Source organism: Pristiophorus japonicus, chromosome 16 (assembly GCF_044704955.1).
Source record: "Pristiophorus japonicus isolate sPriJap1 chromosome 16, sPriJap1.hap1, whole genome shotgun sequence".
Classification (NCBI taxonomy): Eukaryota; Metazoa; Chordata; class Chondrichthyes; family Pristiophoridae; genus Pristiophorus; species Pristiophorus japonicus.
The window spans coordinates 353,516-376,713 of NC_091992.1; the positions used below are offsets into that span (position 1 = coordinate 353,516).

A 23,198-nucleotide genomic window follows, 5' to 3' on the forward strand; every position below is an offset into this window, starting at 1 on the left:
AAAACAGCGCCAGAAAAAAAACGCGCTATTCTCGAGCGCTTTGCAGCTCCTGGTCTGTTTGGTGCGGCGCCCAGGGGGGCGGAGCCTACACTCGCACCGATTTTGTAAGTGGGAAGGGACGGGTACTATTTAAATTAGTTTTTTTCCTGCCGGCAACACTGCGCGTGCGCGTTGGAGCGTTCGCGCATGCTCAATGTGAAAAAAACATTGGCACTCAGCCATTTTTGTAGTTCTTTGTAGCTGTTTAATTTTTGAACATTTTTTAATAAAATCACATTGCCAACAGCACATCAGCACTGAGGCTACCTTTCTCACTCTCTCCTTCCCCTCCCTCCCCTCTGCGGGAACAAGCCGCTGTCTCCTTCCCCTCCCTCCCCTCCGCGGGAACAAGCCGCTGTCTCCTTCCCCTCCCTCCCCTCCGCGGGAACAAGCCGCTGTCTCCTTCCCCTCCCTCCTCTCCCTCCACGGCAACAAGCCACTGTCTCCTTCCCCTCCCTCCCCTCTCTCCACGGCAACAAGCCGCTGTCTCCTTCCCCTCCCTCCCCTCCGCGGGAACAAGCCGCTGTCTCCTTCCCATCCCTCCCCTCTCTCCACGGCAACAAGCCGCTGTCTCCTTCCCCTCCCTCCCCTCTCTCCACGGCAACAAGCCGCTGTCTCCTTCCCCTCCTTCCCCTGCGCAGCAACAAGCCGCTGTCTCCTTCTCCTTCCCCTCCCTCCCCTGCGCAGCAACCAGCCGCTGTCTCCTTCCCCTCCCTCCCCTCTCTCCCCGGCAACAAGCCGCTGTCTCCTTCTCCTTCCCCTCCCTCCCCTGCGCAGCAACCAGCCGCTGTCTCCTTCCCCTCCCTCCCCTCTCTCCCCGGCAACAAGCCGCTGTCTCCTTCCCCTCCTTCCCCTGCGCAGCAACCAGCCGCTGTCTCCTTCCCCTCCCTCCCCTGCGCGGCAACAAACGGCGGTTTCCTTCGAACGATGGCTGAAGCACTTTCACACAGGTAGGAAGATGGTTTATTTAATCTTTTCTTTGCTTATAAATGTTTATTCAGGTTGGATTTATTTGTATAATATTTGTAGAAGTATAAATAAGGATTTGTCGAATTATTGTCGAATTTAATGAGTTCCCTTCCCCCCCCACCTCGTTCTGGACGCCTAATTTGTAACCTACGCCTGATTTTTTAATGTGTAGAACAGTTTTTTCAGTTCTACAAAAATCTTCACTTGCTCAATTCTACTTTAGTTTGGAGTACGTTTTCACTGTGGAAACTTTGAAATCAGGCGTCAGTGGCCGGACACGCCCCCTTTTGAAGAAAAAATTCTGTTCTAAAGTAGAACTGTTCTACCTGACGAGAACTGCAGAAAAAAAAATGTGGAGAATTGCGATTTCTAAGATAGTCCGTTCTCCACCAGTTGCTCCTAAAAATCAGGCGCGAATCATGTGGAAACTTGGGCCCTTAGAGTTAGGCAGAAAAGACTGAAGATTTGATGATATTCCCAGACACACGCGATATTTTTTTTATCATGATTTCTCGGTACCAGTTTCACAGAAAAGAACGGTGTTGCTAAGATTCAGTTCTCATTTGGTAATCGCATATTTATTGGTGGGCTGCTGGTGTCCTTGATAATCGAAGGAGCAAGGAGATAAAAAAGAACAGGAATAGCACAGAAGACTACAGCCCTGCCCCAAGTCTTAAAATTGTTTTGGTGTGAAGCTTTATATGCATTTGACATAAATTTATACTTCGGTTCAGCTCCAGTACTTGTTTACAGGGTATTGATATGAGTAAAGGTTCGAAGAGTTTCAGTGTTAGTGTGAAACATACCAAGGTAACCATGAGCTGCTGCGAGTGTTCCTTTGGACTCGTTTAGAAACTGTGCTGTTCCTTTGTCGTCATTGTAAATTATTACTCCTCCAGTCCAGTCATATGCTCCCACAGCACCAAGCAAAATGTTGCCCTGTAAGGGTCATGAGAGATGTTTACTGCAGAGGAATTAGTGATAATCACTAAGTTATTCTCAGAGAAAGCCATTTGAATGTACTACAAGAAATTGTGTCCCCCATGAATTGGTACAATAACTGTATAAAGAGAAAAATGTCACTTCTATCTCAGCACACCATAGCCCATGTACTGGAGATGAAGAGAATGTGTTGTATGAGCTCCTATAATAATGGGTGGGAAATATGTAGCTAGTTCCTTCTGTGCACTGGATCATTGCACCATTGGTATAACAGCACTGCTGCAGTCTGTAAATTCACCGGAGCAATCTCGTGATTTGTTGTGCAAGCCAGGGATGAAACTGGTCAACAAAGATAATCCCAAAAGGAGCCCCAGATGGAGTGAAGACAACCACAAGAGGAAGATATGGTGGATGCTCAGACAGACCAATACTGGCTGGAAACTTCAATATACTGGGGACAGTGCAAGAGGCCATAAAGAACATCACAGACCATGCCCGACAATATTGCTTGTGGCTGTGGCCTGAGATTATTTGCAGGAATGCTGTGTGTGTTTCTCTAGTTATTTACCAGATCACCAACTAACACACATCAGCTGTTCCAAACCACATTTCATCTTTTGTACAGTTCTGTCCAGGTGCAAGAATTCAAATATCTGTGGATTACGGTACATGAGAGAAATATATTTGAAAGGATCACAAACTATAGAACCAGGGAACATGGGCTCAAGCATCAAAGTGGAAAGGAGTTTAGTTTTAATTAACTTGCACAGAGGACGGAACAGATTGCCTTGGGGCAGACAGTGGGAGAGAAAGTTAAGGAAAAATTGCAGAGATATTTGAGGCAGGTGATTGAGAGCTACTAGTGGGCCGCAGTCTTTTTCATTCTAGTAGTTTCCCATGTTTATAAATAAAATACAACATTGAAAATGTGATTTTACATCTTTCTAAAATAGACTAATAGTCACAGATTTAATAAAAAAGTAATAAAATCTCACATCAGTGGAGTAATGTGCACTAAAGCCAGCTTGGGCCAGCTCCATCTGAAAGGCACTGATGTTTGCACCCTGGGTACCTGTTGAATTAATGAATAGATAGACAATATAAAACAAAGACAGTGAAGGTGAGCAGTAAATAATGATTCATCAAATTATATATCAGACCTGACAAGTATCACTCATTAGGAGCAACAATCATTAATTGGCCCTGAATGTCTGTTGGGGTTCTCCCAGTCTGCCACCACAACTCCAGCAGGAGACTGGTGGAACCCCCAAAAAACAACTTACCAGGTTATACCAGGTTCTACCATTTTTGGGGGCTCCACCAGTCTCTCCTAGAGTTATGACAGGAGACTGGGAGAATCCCTGCGGATTTTCACTGTCAGTTAGTTCTAAATATGACCTATTTTTGCATCCAATTTAAAAATAAATACAGCTTTTTAAATGTGTCAAAAGCTTGGAAATTGGAAACGCCACTGCTAAGCCTTCTCTGACAATGCTGCAGCCACAGCAGCTGAATGGGAGAAGTTAGCTGTGACTTTAAAAACATCACTAGATACGATTGCTGCACTTTCCCCCTGTACACTCCTGGGACTTGTAAGGACAGCATTGTTGACAGAATTGAAGGCAAATTACTGAGCTGGTTAGGAAATGGGTTGAGGGGCAGGAGACAGAGTGTAGGGATAACGGAGAAGTACTCTAATTGGCAGGCTGTGACTAGTGGTGTCCCGTAGGGATCTGTGTTGGGCCTCAACTATTCACTGCATTTATCAACGACTTAGGTGATGGGATAGAAAGCCACATATCCAAGTTTGCCAGTGACACAAAGATAGCCGGCATTGTAAGCAGTGTAGAGGGAAGCATAACATTACAGAGATGCTCATGGTCAAAGCTGTGCCAAATGGATTTCAATACAGGCAAGCATGATGTCATCGACTTTGGACCTAAAAAGGATAGAACAGAGTACTTTCTAAATGGTGAAATGCTAGAAACAGTGGAGGTCAAGAGTTTTAGGGGTGCATATACATAGATCATTAAAATATCATGAACAGGTACAGCAAATATTCAAAACGGCTAATGGAATGCTGGGCTTTATATCTAGAAGACTAGAATACAAGGGGGCAGAAGTTATGCTGCAGCTGTACAAAGCCCTGGTTAGCCCACATCTGGAGTACTATGAGCAGTTCTGGGCCCCACACCTTAGGAAAGAAATATTGGCCTTGGAAGGAGTGTAGTGTAGACTTACCAGAATGATATCTGGACCCCAAAGGTTAAATTACAAGGAGAGATTACACAAACTAGGATTGTATTCCCTGGACTTTAGAAGGTTAAGGGGTGATTTGGTTATGTATGTGAACCTCACCTGTATGTAAGACTTGCCACTAGAGGGCACACCTGTGGGAGACCTATGGGTCACCTGTGTAGCCTGATGCAAGCAGGTATAAAAGGCAGTCCACCACACTGCTGCCTCACTTTGGAGTTATATTAAAGAGACCAAGGTCACAATGGTTTGAGCTTACAACACAGACTGTGGAGTTCTGAACTTAACAGATTTGATCGATTTTTCAAGATATTGAGGGGAACTGATCATCATCATAGGCAGTCTCTCAAAATCGAGGAAGACTTGCTTCCACTCCTAAAGTGAGTTCTTTGGTGGCTGAACAGTCCAACACGAGAGCCACAGACCCTGTCACAGGTGGGGCAGATATTCGTCAGGGGAAGGAGTGGGTGGCACTTTTCGCTGCCTGCGCCTGACCTCTTCACGCTCGCAGCATTGAGATTCGAAGAGCTCAACGCCCTCCCGGATGCACTTTCTCCACCTCGGGCGGTCTTCGGCCAGGGTCTCCCAGGTGTCAGTGGTGATGTCACACTTCACCAGGGAGGCTTTGAGTGTGTCCTTATAACGTTTCCGCTGCCCACCTTTGGCTCGTTTGCCGTGAAGGAGCTCCGCGTAGAGCAATTGCTTAGGGAGTCTCATGTCTGGTGTGCGAACTAAGTGGCCTGCCCAGCGAAGCTGTGGTCAGTGCTTCAATGCTGGGGATGTTAGCCTGGACGAGGACACTGATGTTGGTGCGTCTGTCCTCCCAGGAGATTTGCAGGATCTTGCGGAGACATCGTTGGTGATATATCTCCAGCGACTTGATGTGTCTTCTGTAAGTCGTCCATGCCTCAGATCCATACAGGAGGGCGGGTATTACTGCAGCCCTGTAGACCTTGAGCTTGGTGGTAGGTTTGAGGGCCTGGTCCTCAAACACACTTTTCCTCAGGCGGCCGAAGGCTGCACTGGCGCACTGGAGGCAATGTTGAATCTCTGCATCAATGTCTGCCTTTGTTGATAAGAGGCTCCTGAGGTATGGGAAATGGTCCACGTTGTCGAGGGCCGTGCCGTGGATCTTGATGATGGGGGGGCAGTGCTGTGCAGCGATGACAGGCTGGTGGAGGACCTTTGTCTTACAGATGTTAAGCGCAAGGCCCATGCTTTCATATGCCTCGGTGAATACATCGACTATATTCTGGAGTTCAATCTCCGAATGTGCGCAGACACAAGCGACATCCGCGTACTGCAGTTCAACGACAGAGGTTGGGGTGGTCTTGGACCTGGTCTGGAGGCGGCATAGGTTAAACAGCTTCCCACTGGTTCTGTAATTTAGTTCCACTCCGACGGGGAACTTGTTGACAGTGAGGTGGACCATGGCAGCGAGGAAGATTGAGAAGAGGGTTGGAGCGATGACGCAGCCCTGTTTGACCCCGGTTCGAACGTGGAATGGGTCTATAACAGAGCCGCTGGTAAGGATCACAGCCTGCATGTCATCGTGGAACAGGCAAAGGATGTTGACAAACTTTTGTGGGCACCCAAAACGGAGGAGGACGCTATATAAGCCCTCACGGTCGACAGTGTCAAAGGCCTTTGTAAGATCGAAAAAGGCCATGTATAAGGACTGGCACTGCTCCCTGCATTTTTCCTGCAGTTGTCGTGCTGCAAAGATCATGTCTGTTATGCCTCGTAGGGGACGAAATCCACACTGTGACTCCGAGAGGAGCTCCTCGGCCACAGGGAGAAGACGGTTGAGGAGGACTCTAGCGACAACCTTCCCAGTGGTTGATAGCAGGGAGATTCCCCTGTAGTTGCTGCAGTCGGATTTGTTCCCCTTTAAAAATGGACACGATCACTGTATCTCTGAGATCTCCTGGCATGCTCTCCTCCCTCCAAATGAGAGAGAGAAGGTCAAGTATCCACGCCAACAGTGCCTCTCCGTCATATTTTAGCACCTCAGCAGGAATTCCATCCGCACCCGTAGCCTTGTTATTCTTGAGCTGTTTTATGGCTTTGCCTACCTTGTGCAACGTTAGGGCTTCACTGAGTTGGTGGCCGGTCGCATGCTGCGGGATGGAGTTGAGAACATTCAAGTCAAAGGCAGAGTCTCGATTGAGAAGATCTTCAAAGTGCCCCTTCCAGCGGGCCCCGACAGTCTCGTTGTCCTTGATGAGTGTTTCCCCGTTCTTTGCCAGGAATGGGGTGGGGCCTTGGGAGTTTGGACCGTAGGTGGTCTTGACCGCAATGAAGAATCCTCGTATGTCTTGTCTGTCGGCTAGTTATTGTATCACCTGCGCTTTCTCCATCCACCACCTGTTCTTTAGGTCCCGGGTTTTTTGTTGGACCTCAGCCTTGAGCCGTCTGTAACATTGCTTTGTAGCTCCTGAGTTTGGTTGTTGCTTGAGGCTCAAAAATGCTCTGCGCTTACAATCTATTAGTTCTTGGATCTCCTGATCATTTTCATCAAACCAGCCCTGGTGTTTTCTGGTTGAGTAACCAAATGTCTTTTCACACGCACTGGTTATGGAGGCCTGGAGGGCAGACCAAGCGCTGTGGGCATTGAGCATCTCAGGGCCATCAAGGCACGCCAGATTGGCTGTGAGGCGCTGTCTGTATAGGGCTCTCTTAGCTGGGTCTTTAAGTGCCTGGCATTAATTTTTTTGCGGCACTGCTTCTGCTGTCCTCTCTGTTTTGGGGCAATGTTAATGTCGATGATGGATCGGATTAGGTGATGGTCCGTCCAGCAGTCGTCAGCTCCTGTCATGGTGCAGGTGATGCATACATCCTTGTGATCCCCGGCTCGGACGATGACATAGTCCAGCAGGTGCCAGTGTTTGGAGCGAGGGTGTTGCCACGATGCCTTGTATTTGTCCCTCTGGCGGAACAGGGTGTTGGTGATGAGGAGTTCGTGTCCTCGACATTTTGTCAGAAGTAAGGTGCCGTTGGAGTTGGATTTCCCTACCCAATAAGTTTTCAAAATATTGAGGGGAACTGATAGAATAGATAGAGAGAAACTATTCCCGCTGGTTGGACTAGGGGCACAGCCTAAAAATTAGAGCCAGATCTTTGAGGAGGAAATACTTCTACATGCAAGGGATGCTAGAAGTTTGGAACTCTCTTCCGCAAACAGCAATCGATGCTAGGTCAATTGTTAATTTTAAATCTAAGATCGATAGATTTTTGTTAACCAAAGGTATTAAGGGTTATGAGGGAAAGGTGGGTATATGGAGTTATGTCCCAGATCAGCCATGATCTCATTGAATGGTGGAACAGGCTCGAGGGACTAAGTGGCCTGCTCCTGTTCCTTTGTTCCTATTAGTTCAACTCTGGTTGGACATATTCCTGGAAGTTTCATCACATGACCTCCCGCCTCAAAACGCTCCGGCCCCACGCTTCCGTCATTGGTCGCCCGACACATTCATTCTCTTGGTGCCCCGCCCCCACGCTCCCACTATTGGTCATCAGACACGTCCATCCTCGAGTGCCCGCCCCCCCACCCCCACTCCCGCCATTGATCGCCTGACACGTCCATCCTCCTGGTGCCCCGCCCCCACGCTCCCGCCATTGGTCGCCTGACGCATCCATCCTCTTGGTGCCTGCCCCGTCCCCACTCTCCCACCATTTTCACACGTCTATCCTCGCAGTGTCCTGCCCCTGTGCCAATTGGAAAGTGAATAGACGCATCATTATCCGACGGGATGATTCTTGACTGTCAGTCAAACATACTTTTCTCTCATCTTCAATATTTTTACAGTTAATAAAGAAAGATGTTCAAAGAAAATGTAAAAAATACAATCTTTTTAAAGCTCCTGTGATTTTTCTCCAAAGTTACTTGCAGCAGTGTCCAGGAGATTCATCTTTAATTGTCGGAGTCTTCAGGAAAATCTTGTAGCGTTGGAAACTCTACTCCAATCTATTATCTTACACGAGGGGAAATAGAGCAAAAATACAAAAGTTTGAGAGATTCAGGGTAAATTTGGGGAATGGATAAGGAATACCATGGCTAATTCTGGAAGGTGTTATGCGGAGGTTGTAGCACCTCAGGGATCAGTGTTGGTGCAAGTACAGTTTCTAATTTACATCAATGAGTTGGAAGCTGCAGGCAGCCTCTCTGGCCAACGGGTCCCCTCTTTGAGCCAAGTAATGACCTTCTGACTACTGAGGCAAGCGAGAGGGGAGAGGAGGAAAACATTTAAATGGCGGCTTAGCTGCCGTTCTTTGACCTGCTACCGGGACTCCAAAGACTCTCGATTCAGCGAGGGTTTGGGAACAGGCTACAATAGCTTTTTCCTGCCTTTGGGTATCTAGCAAACGTCCCAAACAAAAACAGAAGCAGGCGGCTCAGATTGTCATGACCAGCCTCATCTACCTCACTCCCTATGGCCTGCACCGTCAGCAGGCACAGATCAAGCTCCACTCCCCCTGGAAACCCCTGGGAATCCTACAAATACTTTAAAAGGGTTATCTGGGTCTTCAGTCCATTCTCCTGGGCCTCGAGACTGCACAATGCTCATGTCCACAGGCTGAAAGAGCCAAGAAAATCAACTCTAATATGGGAAGACAGAATAAAGACAGGTGAAACAGCCTCTCAACTGCTGGAAGCAGTCTGCTTCTATCAATCATGTCCCATCCTATGACTTTAAATACTTCTCATAATCTGCATTGTTCAAACCAAAAAATATCCCAATTGAGCAAAATGGGAGGGAGGACTGGTGCAAAGTGGAAAGGCGGGAGGCAGTCTTTCATGATGGAGTGCTCATTCTGGTGATGTGAAAGCAATCTGGGAAAATGGCTTTTTGAAATACTCAGCCTTAATTGATATTTCATACATGAACAGTCCACTTTATATTGTTGGCAACTACCACACTTTGAACAGTGCAAACATTGTTTCTGGATAAAGAACTGCAATATATAAATGTACCTTCAATTCCAACAATATTTTTCTCTAAATTTGCCAGCAGACCATGTAAAGCATCGTAGTTATCCACCTGGAACACATGTTCCTCATCTGGATCAGACGCAATTAGTTTCAGCTCACCCATTGGATTTGTCCTCTTAAAGAGTGTTCCAACCTTCGTGGAAATCAAACGACAAGTTAATTCTGCAATAATTCTAATCATCACACCTCTTAGCACTCCAAATACAGAGGCTACTTGACCTTTTGCTACATAGTAGAATAAAGAGCCCATAATAACTTTTGCTAAATTGCTGCATAACCGTGAGAGAGAACTGGCTGAACTACAATCCAGGTTTTACCAAGTCACCCAATCAACTGGCATCACTGCCTCCAGACAACTCTTTTAGAGTAAACAAATCAACATTAGATCGAGTGCCCCCCGATCTGGGGGACACTCCAGACACTCATAACAGCCCTCTTTTTTTTTTGTATTTTTGTAGGGTTTTTGTGTGTTTTTTTTAGGGCATTAAAATTCAATATTTTCCAAGTGCCCCCTATAAAAGTGGAGGGGGACACTAAAACCCCGGCAATTAAAACAAATTAAACTTTAAAACATAAAATCAATTTAAAATTTGGTTGCCGGGGGTGATGATGCACTCCAGTCCCTCCGGCGCCCACCTCTCGCGGAAGGCCGTGCTCCATCTCCAGGGACACCATGGCCCGGATGTAGGCACGGAAGAGAGGCAGGCAGTCAGGCTGAATGACCCCCTCGACCGCCCGTTGCCTGGACCGGCTGATGGCATGCCTCCAGACAATGTCCTGGCGAATAGTTGAAGCTAAAATCAATCTTCTCTAACCTCCAAATGGCACTCTTCACTTCCCTCAAACAAATCCTAATAAAAATATGTTTGAATTTATAAAGCCCCTTATCACACTGAAATGTCGCAAATGGTCCATACAATTAATTAATTTTGAAGTGCAGAGACTGTTGTTACAAGATAATCTGGAACCATGAAAGTTGTTGGACAAACTAAAAGTCAGAAATTACAAAAGAAAAGATCACACACATGGACCTAACTTTACGACAGAAGAGAAACACTGGCCTAGGGGAAGGAGCATGGGGCTGGTTTGAGGTCGGATAAACAGGTCCAACCAATTTTAAGGGTAAGGACCTGATTAACAATTTTTGCCTCTGTTTCCCGGCTGCAACCCGCCAGATTGAGAAACCGTCAGCTGTTGGGCAGGTAGGCCTTTGGCACCAGGCCACAGCTGGGGAGCGGAGATGAGGGAGCGAGGGGGGGGGGAAATCGGAAAGGTCGGGGGGGGGGAGATCGGAAAGGTCGGGGGGGGGGGGGGGGGGGGAGATCGGAAAGGTCGGGGGGGGGGGGGAGATCGGAAAGGTCGGGGGGGGGGGGGAGATCGGAAAGGTCGGGGGGAGGGGAGATCGGAAAGGTCGGGGGGAGGGGAGATCGGAAAGGTCGGGGGGAGGGGAGATCGGAAAGGTCGAAGGGGAGATCGGAAAGGTCGGGGGGGGATCGGAAAGATCGGGGGGAGATCGGAAATGTAAAGTCCTTACACAATACCACAAATCCACACGAGGCACATTCTATGGACAAGGTCACTCCATGACCTGAATCTTTATTCACAGGACCAAGAAGTGATGACCCTGCGTGGGACCTCCCTTTATATACCTGGATGACCAGGTGAGGAGTGTCTCCCACAAGTTCACCCCGTGTGGTCAAGGAGTGCATTTCTTACGTATATACAGTATTAGTGTTGTTACATAAAAGTTGACAGCACCTCCCCCTCAACATCTTATTGGGATCATAGGTTAAGTCTCTCGGGTGGTTTGCGCTCCCTCATGGAGCGCCGCAGTTGGGGCTCTGGTTGTTGAGCCTTGGTATGCGTGTCTGTTACCTGTGGTGATTCCGGCCTGTCCGCAGGGACTGTGCATGCTGCTGAATGTTCTTGTTGCTCGTTCACTGGCAGTGGTGTGGGCAACATCTCATGATCTTCCTCAGGTTCCTCAGTGTCCATGCTGAACCTTTTTTTTAAACTTGCTTGCGGCATACCTGCCCATTGTTAAGTTTAACCACTATGACCCTATTCCCCTCTTTGTCTATTACAGTATCCTCAAGCCATTTGGGCCCCAAAGCGTGATTGAGAACAAATATGGGGTCATGAATTTCTATACATCTCCCCCTTGAATTTCGGTCATGGTACTCGTTTTGGGACTGGCGCTTGCCCTCAACAACGTCGGACAGGACTGGATGAATGAGGGACAGCCGAGTTTTGAGTGTTTGTTTCATGAGTAGCTCTGTGAGCGGGACCCCCATGAGTATAGGCCAGCAGGAGGCCCGATAGGCGGCATTGAAGGGAGGGTCCTTGAATCCGGAGCATGCCTTGTTTTATGATTTGGACTGCATGTTCCGCCTGACCATTGGAGGTCAGCTTGAACGGTGCTGTCCTGACATGGTTAATGCCATTACCCGACATGAACTCCCGGAATTCGTAGCTTGTGAAACATGGGCCATTATCGCTAACAAGGATGTCCGGCAAGCCGTGGGTCGCAAAGATCGCACACAGACTCTCCACGGTGGTGGATGTCGTGCACGAATTCAAAATGATGCACTCGATCCATTTCGCGTACGCATCAACCACAATGAGAAACATTTTTCCCATGAACGGGCCCGCGTAGTCTACGTGAATATGTGACCATAGCCTGGTGGGCCAGGGGCTGAGTGGGGCCTCCCTGGGGGCATTGCCCAGCTGAGCACACGTCGTGCACCTGAGAACACAGTGTTCCAGGTCTGAATCAATTCCCGGTCACCACACATGTGACTGGGCAATGGCCTTCATCAGCACAATACTTGGGTGCTCGCTGTGGAGTTCCCTGATGAATGCTTCCCTGCCCCTCTGGGGCATGACTACCCGGCTGCCCCATAGTAGGCAGTCGGCTTGGATGGAGAGCTCATCCATCCGTCTGTGAAACGGTCTGACCTCCTCAGGGTATGCTCCGTGTGCTGGCGCCCAATCCCCAGTCAGGACACATTTCTTAATCAAGGATAGGAGTGGATCTCTGCCGGTCCAGATTTTGATCTGGCGGGCTGTGATGGGGGAGCCTGCGCTGTCAAAGGCATCGACAGCCATGGCCATCTCAGCGCTTTGCTCCGCTGCCCCCTCGGTGGTAGCCAGTAGAAGCCTGCTGAGCACGTCAGCGCAATTTTCAGTGCTGGGCTGGTGCCGGATGGTGTAGTCATACGCAGCGAGCGTGAGAGCCCATCGCTGTATGCGAGCTGACGTATTGGCATTGACAGCCTTGCTGTCTAACAGGGATGTTAATGGCTTGTGGTCCGTTTCTAATTCGAACCTTCTGCCAAAAAGGTACTGATGCATCTTTTTCACCCCATAGACACGTGAGTGCTTCCTTCTCAACCATCCCATATCCCCGTGCAGCTTGAGCGCGCGACCCGGAGGCATAAGCCACAGGTTGGAGTTGGCCCTCAGCATTGCCCTGCTGCAACACGCACCCAACCCCATCGGATGATGCATCACATGTCAGAACCAATTTCTTACAGGGGTTGAACAGGGTCAACAACTTATTTAAACAAAGTAGGTTCTGCACCCGATTGATAGCCCGTTTCTGACAGTTCCCAAAACCAATCGCAACCCTTACGCAGGAGCACGTGTAGCAACAATGTGCTTAAGTTTGGCAGAAAGTTCCCGAAATAGTTCAAGAGTCCCAGAAATGAACGCAACTCCGATGTGTTGCAGGGCCTGGGCGGTCGTCGAATCGCCTCCGTTTTGGATTCGGTAGGCCGAATCCCATCTGCAGCAATCCTCCTGCTCAGAAACTCGACCTCGGGAGCCAAAAACACACACTTAGATTTCTTGAGTCGCAGGCCTACCCAGTCCAGTCGACGTAGCACCTCCTCCAGGTTGTGGAGGTGTTCCTCAGTGTCCCGACCTGTGATGAGGATGTCGTCCTGAAATATGATTGTTCCAGGAATGGATTTGAGCAGGCTTTCCATGTTTCTTTGAAAAATCGCGGCTGTTGATCGAATGCCAAACAGACACCTGTTGTAAACAAACAGTCCCTTGTGCGTGGTGATGGTGGTCAGTAGTTTAGATTCGTCGGCCAGTTCTTGGGTCATGTAGGCTGAAGTGAGGTCCAACTTGGTGAACAGCTTGCCACCTGCCAGCGTGGCAAAGAGAACCTCCGCTCTCGGGAGCGGGTATTGGTCTTGTAGGGACACCCGGTTGATGGTGGCCTTGTAGTCGCCACAGATCCTGACCGAGCCATCCGCTTTTAGGATGGGAACGATGGGGCTCGCCCAGTCGCTGAATTCAACAGGTGAGATGATGCCCTCTCTCAGCAACCGGTCCAACTCGCTCTCAATTTTCTCCCGCATCACATACTCTCTGGCTTTGTGGTGCACTGGTCTGGTGTCCGGTGTGATGCATATCACTACTTTGGTACCTTTGAATGTCCCGACACCAGGTTGAAATAGTGACTCAAATTGTTGTAGGACCTGTGAGCATGAACTTCGCTCCACAGATGACATGGCATGCACATCCCCCCCATTTCCAGTTCATCTCAGCTAACCAGCTCCTCCCCAACAGTGCGGGACCATTGCCCGGGACAATGCAGAGCGGCAGCCGGTTCACCGATCCATTGTGTGTGACCGCCAACATTGCACTGCCTAGCACTGGAATGATTTCTTTGGTGTACGTCTGTAATTGTGTCTCAATGTGTTCTAGTTTGGGTCTGCTGGCTTTGAGTGGCCACAGCTTTTCGAATTGTTGAACACTCATGAGTGACTGGCTGGTCCCCGTGTCCAGCTCCATGCATACAGGGATGCCGTTTAATAGGACTTTCATCATCATAGATGGCATTTTGGTATATGAGCTGTGAATGTTTGCCACATGAACCCGCTGAACTTCAGCGTCCATTGATTTGCCCAAAGCGTCATCCTGCCTCGTAGACCCCTCATCTGGTTCATCCGCCTCGTATATTAGCCTGGTTACAGGCTTTCTGCACATTCTGACTAAATGGCCACTGAGGTTACAATTTCTGCAGACAAACTGTTGAAACCTGCAAGTCCTGGCACCATGTCTGCCTCCACACCTCCAGCATGAACTGAGATTCATTGTGAACAAAAGAGCTGTTACAAGGCATTCCTCGCTAATTGTCCCTTTGACTGCTCTTGAGCACATTGTTAGTGGGTGTCAATGGCCCCATCCCAGGCCGCATTGTCCACTGGGGCGGCGTAAATGTCCGTTCAGCCTGCCATTGTCTCTGTTGGAGAATTACTCTTGGGTCTATTGCTGCCTGGGGTGTGTCGAACTGCCCTTGCCTGCCTGCGAGGCTCTCAGTCACGTTTATGATATTGACTCCCTGATCCATCGCCACGTTGGAGGCAGAATTGCGCGTGTATATTATCTTGGTTTCCTCCTCCCCCGCCATAAAAGTCTGAGTCATCAACGCCGCCGCTTCCAAGGTCAAGTCCTTGGTCTCAACTAGCTTTCTGAAAATCCCAGCATGACCGATGCCCTCAATAAAGAAATCCCTTAGCATCTCCCCCCTGCAGGCGTCTGTGAACTTAGAGGCTGGCCAAGCGCCGGAAGTCCGCAACGAAATCCGGTATGCTCTGTCCTTTCCGACGTCGGTGGGTATAGAATCTGTGTCGGGCCATGTGTACGCTGCTCGTTGGTTTGGGGTGCTCACCAATTAGTTTGCTGAGCTCTTCGAAGGTTTTGTCCGCCGGCTTCTCAGGTGCTCGAAGGTCTTTCATGAGTGCGTAAGTCTTAGGTCCACAGCTGGTCAGCAGATGAGCCCTTCGCTTGTCGGCCGTTGCGTCTCCCAGCCAGTCCTTCATGACAAAACTCTGCTGGAGCCTCTCAATGAAATCGTCCCAGTCCTCACCAACACAGTACCGTTCCTCTGTGCTGCCGGTGGCCATTCTCATGGGTCGTTGATTCCCGTTGCCAATGTAAAGTCCTTAAACAATACCACAAATCCACACGAGGCACATTCTATGGACAAGGTCACTCCATGACCTGAACCTTTATTCACAGGGCCAAGAAGTGATGACCCTGCGTGGGACCTCCCTTTATATACCTGGATGACCAGGTGAGGAGTGTCTCCCACAAGTTCATCCCCTGTGGTCAAGGTGTGTATTTCTTATGTATATACAGTATTGCAGTGTTGTTACATAAAGGTTACATACATGACAGGAAAGGTCGGGGGGGAGGGGAGATCGGAAAGGTCGGGGGGAGGGGAGATCGGAAAGGTCGGGGGGAGGGGAGATCGGAAAGGTCGGGGGGAGGGGAGATCGGAAAGGTCGGGGGGAGGGGAGATCGGAAAGGTCGGGGGGAGGGGAGATCGGAAAGGTTCGGGGCAGATTGGAGGGCACAGCTGAGGAGCACAGAGGATGGACGGAGGGAACAGAAAACCTGATGTGTAGGGGGGGGGGGGGGTGGAGATGGTGGCTCGTGGGGAGATTGTGGCTCAGGGCGGTGGCAGGGGTTGGCGGTGGGTGCAGAAGTAGGATCCAGTAGCTAAGTGGAAAGACATTTATCTGCTGGATCCTGCAGTCCTCACCTCCCTTCAGCTGCCAAGTAAAATTTATAATGGAGATTAAATCTGAGGCATGCAGTCTCATTATAATATTTAAAGGCATAGAGCGTAGCCACAGATCGCATCGATAAATGACTGCACCATGAACAGAGTGGGAAGTTTAGAACTAGGTGAAAATGGGAATTTGGCGCAGAGGGAGAAGGAAGTGCTTTTTTCTGCCTTTAACACTTGTAGTGGTTTGTGTAAGCTTGTGGCAGATTTAAACAGCGCACAAGAACCGGTAGCAGGAGAGCCTATCGGGAGAGGAGCGGCAGACATCAGACATCAAACAGATAGAAAAACTCAAAATGTGATGTCACAGTCAGCACAGACTGTGTAGCAGCGCGGGTAAGTTACAGATAAGTATTACTTTTATTGGTTAGTGTTTTAGTTGTTAGTGTTTTTTCTTCAGTGGTTGGCGTTTGTGTCTTGGTGTTAGCTAAACAGTTAAATAGCTTTAAAGCTAAAAATAATCTATAAAAACATTTTATCTGTCAATAAATATAGACCAAGATATAGCAGAGCAGTTTGTCTGTCTAGACTGCAGAATGTGAGAGATTGTGGACAGCAGGACTGTCCTGAGCAAACACTTCTGCAGTAAATGTCTCCATCTTGAATCTCTCCGGCTCAAAGACATTTTGAAGTACGAGTTGGAGACACTCTGACACATAAGGGAGGGGTGGAGTGTCTGGACCTCGTCACACCTCGTAGAATGGGGTAGGTGTGACTGATGTACAGAGTAAGGGGAACCCAGGTGAGATAAAGAACGAGGATCTGTACAAACTGATCCTATCCAACAGGCACAATGTACGCTTCCTGTGAGGATAAGGATGAAGGCTGTCGGAAGGACAGCCAGAATGCTGACCATGCCACCTTGGAGCAGGAGGCTGTCTGAAGGAAGGAGGAGGAGAAGCTAACATGGTAGTTGTTGGGGATTCAATGATTAGTACGGATATATAGGAACATAAGGTGGTATCCTTTGTAAGCAGGATTTGGAGTCCCACATGGCATACTGCCTACCTGGTGCCTGGGTGAGGAACATCTCGAACCAGTTTGAAAGTATATTGGTGAGTGAAGGGGAGGATCCAGTTGTTGTGGTCTATGTTGGAAACAACAACATAGGAAGGAGTAGACAAGAGGTTCTGTTCAGAGAGTACCAGGAGTTAAAGGCGAAAATAAAACACAGGACCTCGAGGGTTATAACCAACGTTCCCCATAAGCTGTGCAGTTGTGCAACTCTCTGCCGGCCCCATGCAGCCCAGGACCAGCTTTTTCAATGTTAAGTTTCACGCATGCAAATTGGCATAGGGATAAGAAAATTAGGGAAGTGAAGATATGGTTGAAGGATGTGGCAGAGAGGTTCCATTTTGTGGGACACTGGCACCAGTACTGAGCCTGGAAGGAATTGTTCCGTTGGGACTGAGTCCACCTGAACTGGGCTGGGACCAAGGACCTTGCAGAAAGGATAAATAGGGTGGTTACAAGGACTTTAAACTAGTAAATGGGGGAGGCCTCAGGTGGAAAAAGTGCATAAATAATAATTCTAAAACAAAATAAAAATAAAAGAGTAGAGTAATAGTTAGAATTTGTGCAATAGGCATTGCAGGTAAAGGGAAAACTAAAAGATGTAAAATATTTAAATCAGGAGAGAGAAATAAGAATATGTGAGTAAATCATTATTTACTTTTTTATTCTTCCTACCAAAGTGGATAACTTCACATTTTCCCACATTATTCCTCATCTACCAAATTTTTGCCCACTCACTTAACCTGTCTATATCCATTTGCAGACTCTTTGGGCTGTATTTTCAGTCTTCTGCCAGAGGAACGGCAATAGTGGCAGTAAGCACTTCCGGGTGGTGGCCAGCGTCCCGCCGGGACATTCGGTGCCGGTTTCAGCGGGGAGCGGAGCATTACCGCCCGGAAGTGTCGGGCCGGTGTGCAACGCCCCTGGTTGCGACACCTGCTCGATATTTGGATCGTGCCCGATCCTTAGCGCACCATAACACGCCCTGGTGGGACCGCCTGTGGAAGCTAGTGTTCCAAGCTGCAGCAGCTGCAGTGAGGTAAGTAGTGTCGACCTGTGGTAAGTGTCATTGGTTTTCTTTTTTTTAAGCGATTTATGTTGTGGTGGCGTGAGTTATTTAATGGGAATGTTTTTGGTGCTTTTTTTCACATTTTATTTCCCCCCGGACTGTCTTAGGTCGCTCCGAGGCCGGCTGTTTAGCTTGGGATTTTCACTGGCTCAGCCGGCCCAGCGCCCTAAAAGAGGTGTGCAACTCCTCCCTTTGCCCTCCATTCCAAACTCAGGAGCCAGCTGAAGGATTTTGTGATGGCAGACGCAAACCATTTGCTGGAGCAAAATTTACCGCTCCGCCCAGGTTAACGCTGCAACAGAGACACGACCGAAATTCTCCCCCTTTGTGTCCTGCTCACAACTTGCTTTCCCACCCACCTTTGTATCATTAGCAAATTTGGCTTCAATACACTCGGTCCCTTCATCCAAGTCATTAATATAGACTGTAAATAGTTGAGGACCCAGCACCGATCCCTGTGGAACCCCACTAGTCACTGTTTGCCAACCTGAAAATGACCCATTTATCCCAACTCTGTTTTCTGTTAGTTAGCCAATCCTCTATCCATGCCCCCATAGCCATGAGTTCTTATTTTGTTTAGTGACCTTTTAATGTGGCACCTTATCGAACGCCTTCTGGAAATCCAAATACACTACATCCACTGGTGCCACTTTCACCACCCTGATCGTTACTTCCTCAAAGAACTCGAATAAATTTGTCAAACATGATTTCCCTTTCATAAAACCAGCTGACTGCTTGACTGTATTATGGTTTTCTAAATGTCCTGCTACGACTTCCTTAATAATGGACTCCAGCATTTTCCCAACGACAGATGTCAGGCTAACTGGTCTATAGTTTCCTGCTTTCTGTCTACCTCTTTTCTTAAATAGGGACGTTACATTTGCAGTTTTCCAATCCGCTGGGACCTCTCCAGAATCCAGGGAATTTTGGTAGATTACAACCAATGCATCCACTATCTCTGCAGCCGCTTCTTTTAAGACCCTAGGATGTAAGCCATCAGGTCCAGGGGACTTGTCAAAATTTAGTCCAGTTAGTTTGGCTAGTACTTTTTCTCTAGTGATAGAGATTTTTTAAATTTCCTCCCTCCCAATAGCCCCCTAATTTTTTTACGATTATTGGGATGTTTTTAGTGTCTTCGACCATGAAGACCGATACAAAATATTTGTTCAAAGTCTCTGCCATTTCCTTGTTCCCATTATTAATTTCTCAGTCTCATTCTCTAAGGGACCAACATTTACTTTGGCTACTCTCTTCCTTTTTATATACTTGTAGACGCTCTTACTGTTCTGTTTTTATATTTCTTGCTAATTTACTCTATTTTCTCCCTCTATTATGTTTTTAGTCATCCTTTGCTGGTTTTAAAATATTCTCAATCTTCTGGCCTACCACTAATCTTCGCAATATTGTATGCCTTTTCTTTCAATTTGATACCATCTTTAACTTCCTTAGTTAACCACAGATGGTTCATCCTTCACATAGAATCTTTCTTTCTCAATAAAATATATCTTTATTGAGAATTATGAAATATCTCCTTAAATGTCTGCCACTGCTTATCTACCATTTTACCTTTTAATCTATTTTTCCAGTCCACTTAAGCCAACTCTGTCTTCATAGCTTTGTAATTGTCTTTATTTAGGTTCCAGACACTGATTTCCGATCCAAGGGCTGGACTTTTGGTATTTTGCTGCCTGCGTAGCATTCCAGAGGGGCGGCAATGGTGGTGGAAAGCACCTGTGCCCGGGCAGCTAGCTTCCAAAACTCCGTCGGGACATTCGGTGTCGGTATCGACGGGGCACGGAGCATTCCCGTCCGGAAGTGGCAAGCCGGTGTGCACTGCCCCTGGTTGCAACACCAGCTTGATTGTTGTTTGCCGACCAACCCTTAGCGCTCTGTACAGCGCCCTGGTGGGAAGGCATGTGAAAGCAGCATGCCAAGCTGCAGCAGCCGCAGTCAGGTAAGTAATGCCGACCTCAGGTTAGTGTGATATGTTGTGGTGGCGTGAGCTCTGTATTGGGAATGTTTTTGGTGTTTGTTTTCTCCCACAGGCCGGCTGTTTAGCTCGGGATTTTCCCTTGCTCACCAGCCTGGCGCCCTAACAGAGGCCCGCAACACCTCCCTTAGCACCCTGCTCCAAACTCCGGGCCCAGCCGATGAATTTTGCGACAGCAGACGCAAACATTTGCTGGCACAAAATTCAACGCTCCGCCCGGGACACCGCCCCGACTGAGACTTGACCGAATTTCTCCCTCCAAGCTTCTCATCCTAGAGGATCCTTTAGTATCAGATCATTCATTAATCCTGTCTGATTGCACAATACCAGATCTAAAATAGCCTGTCCCCCTGGTTGGTTCCACAACGTATTGTTCTAAGAAACTGTCCCGAATACAATCTATGAACTCGGCCTCAAGGCTACCTTTGCCAATTTGATTTGTCCAATCTATTTGAAGATAAAAGTCGCCCACGATTATTGCAGTACCTCTCTTACAAGCCTCTATTATTTCTTGATTTATACTCTGTCCTACAACTGTTAGGGGGCCTATAGACCACTCCCACCAGTGACTTCTTTCCCTTGCTATTTCTTATCCCCACCCAAACTGATTTTACATCTTGATCTTCTGAGCCAAGATCATTTCTCACTACTGTGCTGATCTCATCCTTTATTAACAGAGCTACCCCACCTGCTTTTCCTTTTTGCCTATCCTTCCGAAATGTCAAGTCACCCTGAATATTCAGTTGCCAGTCTTGGTCACCTTGTAACCACGTCTCAGTAATGGCGATCAGACACATACCCATTTATTTCCATTTGTGTCATCAATTCATCTATCTTGTTACGAATTCAGATCAAGAGCCTTCAATTTTGTCTTAACCATTTTTCCCTGCTCTGACCCTATTTACTGATGCACTGTACGCTCTGTCTCTTCCTGTGACACTCTGGTTATCATTACCCTATCGCTACTCTGCACTATTGCCTTGTCCTTTCTCTTTAATTTTATAAATTTACCCTCACTTGTGCCCTCCCCCCACTATTTAGTTTAAAGCCTTCTCTACAGCCCTAGTTATTCGATTCGCCAGGACACTGGTCCCAGCACGGTTCAAGTGAGGCCTGTCCCAACGGAACAGCTCCCTCTTTCCCCAGTACTGGTGCCAGTGCCCCATGAATCGAAACTAATTTCTCCTACACCAGTCTGTGAGTCACACATTCAACTCTCTGATCTTATTGACCCTATTAAATTGCACAGATCACTCCGCTATTGAAGAAAAGTGAGAGGGGAAAACCAGGGAATTATAGAATGACAGATTATTAGTGGGGGGATGTTCAAAATAGAATTTAACGTGATACAGAACCAGCTTATACCCCTAAGGGGCAACAGCTCTACTTGCCAAAAAAAAAAGCGATAGACGACTAAAGAGGTCAGGGACAACTTAAGCCTAAAAGAAAATGCATACTAGAATGCAAAAAATACCGCGGATCTTGGTGACTGGGAGATGCAAAAAACAGCAAAGGGGACAAAACAGATAGAAAGAGCTATAAAAAGAGTATGAAAACAAACTTGCAAGGGATATCAAACAAAAACAAAACACTTCTACAATTATATTAGAAGAGGGTGTGGTTAAGAGTAATGTAAGCCCATTAAAATTTGATAACGGTGATGTTGTAAATGAAAATAAGGAAATGGTGGACTTATTAAATAATTACTCTGCATCAGTATTTACAATAGAGGAAGTGGATGGCATGCTGGACATTCAGAGGAAACTAATATTGAATCAGGGACAGGGACTAACCAAAATTAACATAAGCAAATTAATAGTACTGAAGATAAAAATGGCACTAAAGACTGTCAAATCCCCAGGACCTAATGGTTTTCATCCCAGGGTTTTAAAGGAAGTATGTGAGAACATTGCAGATGCCCGGAGGAGCTTACCACCACCATTGCCGCCCCTCTGGGGTGAAAACAGTGGCAGCAACAACCCGAAAATCCAGCACATTATTTCTATGGACTTCCAGAAAGCATTCGATAAAATCCCTGATAAGAGACTGTTAACGAAAGTTGAAGCTCATGGAATTGAAGGCAAATTACTGACGGGGTTAGGAGACTGGCTGAGTGACAGGAGACAGAGGCCCCAAAATTGGCATCTGCCTGAAACGGGGCGCACCTACCGATGTTACAGTGTTCTGTCTGCCCAATGCATGGGCCGGGCAATCCAGCGATTTTCAGCACTTTGTTGCTTGTTTCCGGTCGGAGCAGTGTTGCTGTCAGGAGAGGGGCAGAAGTGTGGGGGCGGGTCGAGCTTCCGTCATCAGAGGGGTGAAAGCATGGGCGGGTCGGAGCGGCCGGTTTCAGCGGGGCGGAAGGTCGGAGCGGCCAGTTTCAGCGGGGCGGAAGGTCGGAGCGGCCAGTTTCAGCGGGGCGGAAGGTCGGAGCGGCCAGTTTCAGCGGGGCGGAAGGTCGGAGCGGCCAGTTTCAGCGGGGCGGAAGGTCGGAGCGGCCAGTTTCAGCGGGGCGGAAGGTCGGAGCGGCCAGTTTCAGCGGGGCGGAAGGTCGGAGCGGCCAGTTTCAGCGGGGCGGAAGTGTGGGCGGGTCGGAGCGGCCATCCCTTCAAGTCATCTGCAATGCACTGATGATGTCAGCGCATCTCTGATGACGTCAGCGCAACACACCACAACGTTGCTCCCCTTCAGTTAAAGGGGAGGGTCGCAGCGAGCTCTGCAGCCACATTAGTGGCAAACACTGGGCCACCAGGGTGGGTTTTGGCCGGGCCAGTGGCCTGGCACCCAAGAGGTGGCGCCTGGTCAAACTCATGGTCATAATTGTCGGCACGAACTGGCAGTCGGCCAGCAATAAAAAAAATAAGATGGAGTCGCTGGCAGCACGACCTCCCCTTTAAGGGCGGATGTGCCGCCCAGCCACAGAAAGTTCCCCGCTGGGGAAAGCAGTCAGTGGCACTGATCGGCGACAGCACCATCACGCGGGGAAATTCCGCATGAGGCAATTTCCCACGGGGCAAGGAAAGCGGGTTGCCGCCGGTCGGTAAGGGTTCGGCGCTGTCCGACGCAGTGGGGAAACGGGCAGGGCAGTCCCATACACCGCTCCAAAAATAAAGAAGGGCAATTTACAAAATGTCGGCCCCTCCGCGCCAATCAAGCAGTGAGTCCTTACCAACCTGTTTGAGGCGGTCACGGCCCTTAGAGAAAGGAGCAATTCGGCCCCAGAGAGGAGGGATGATGGAAAGGTACTCTAACTGGCAGGCTACAACCAGTTGCATCCCGCATGGATCTGTGTTGGGGATCCAACTATTCACTGTATTTATCAACGACTTAGATGGGA

General features: G+C 48.3%; 1 protein-coding gene across 2 annotated transcripts in view; it reads right to left on the bottom strand.

Annotated features, from left to right (window-relative positions):
- Window positions 1-23,198, bottom strand: part of LOC139226240 (integrin alpha-E-like) — a 244,876-nt gene that overhangs the window by 107,635 nt on the left and 114,043 nt on the right. For both annotated transcript variants that reach the window (XM_070856861.1, XM_070856862.1), the window contains 3 exons: window positions 9,182-9,332; window positions 2,946-3,022; window positions 1,815-1,947 (listed from right to left, as the gene is read on the bottom strand). In XM_070856861.1, the coding sequence (XP_070712962.1) occupies window positions 1,815-1,947; window positions 2,946-3,022; window positions 9,182-9,332 (361 nt within the window). The remainder of the gene's footprint in view (window positions 1-1,814; window positions 1,948-2,945; window positions 3,023-9,181; window positions 9,333-23,198) is intronic.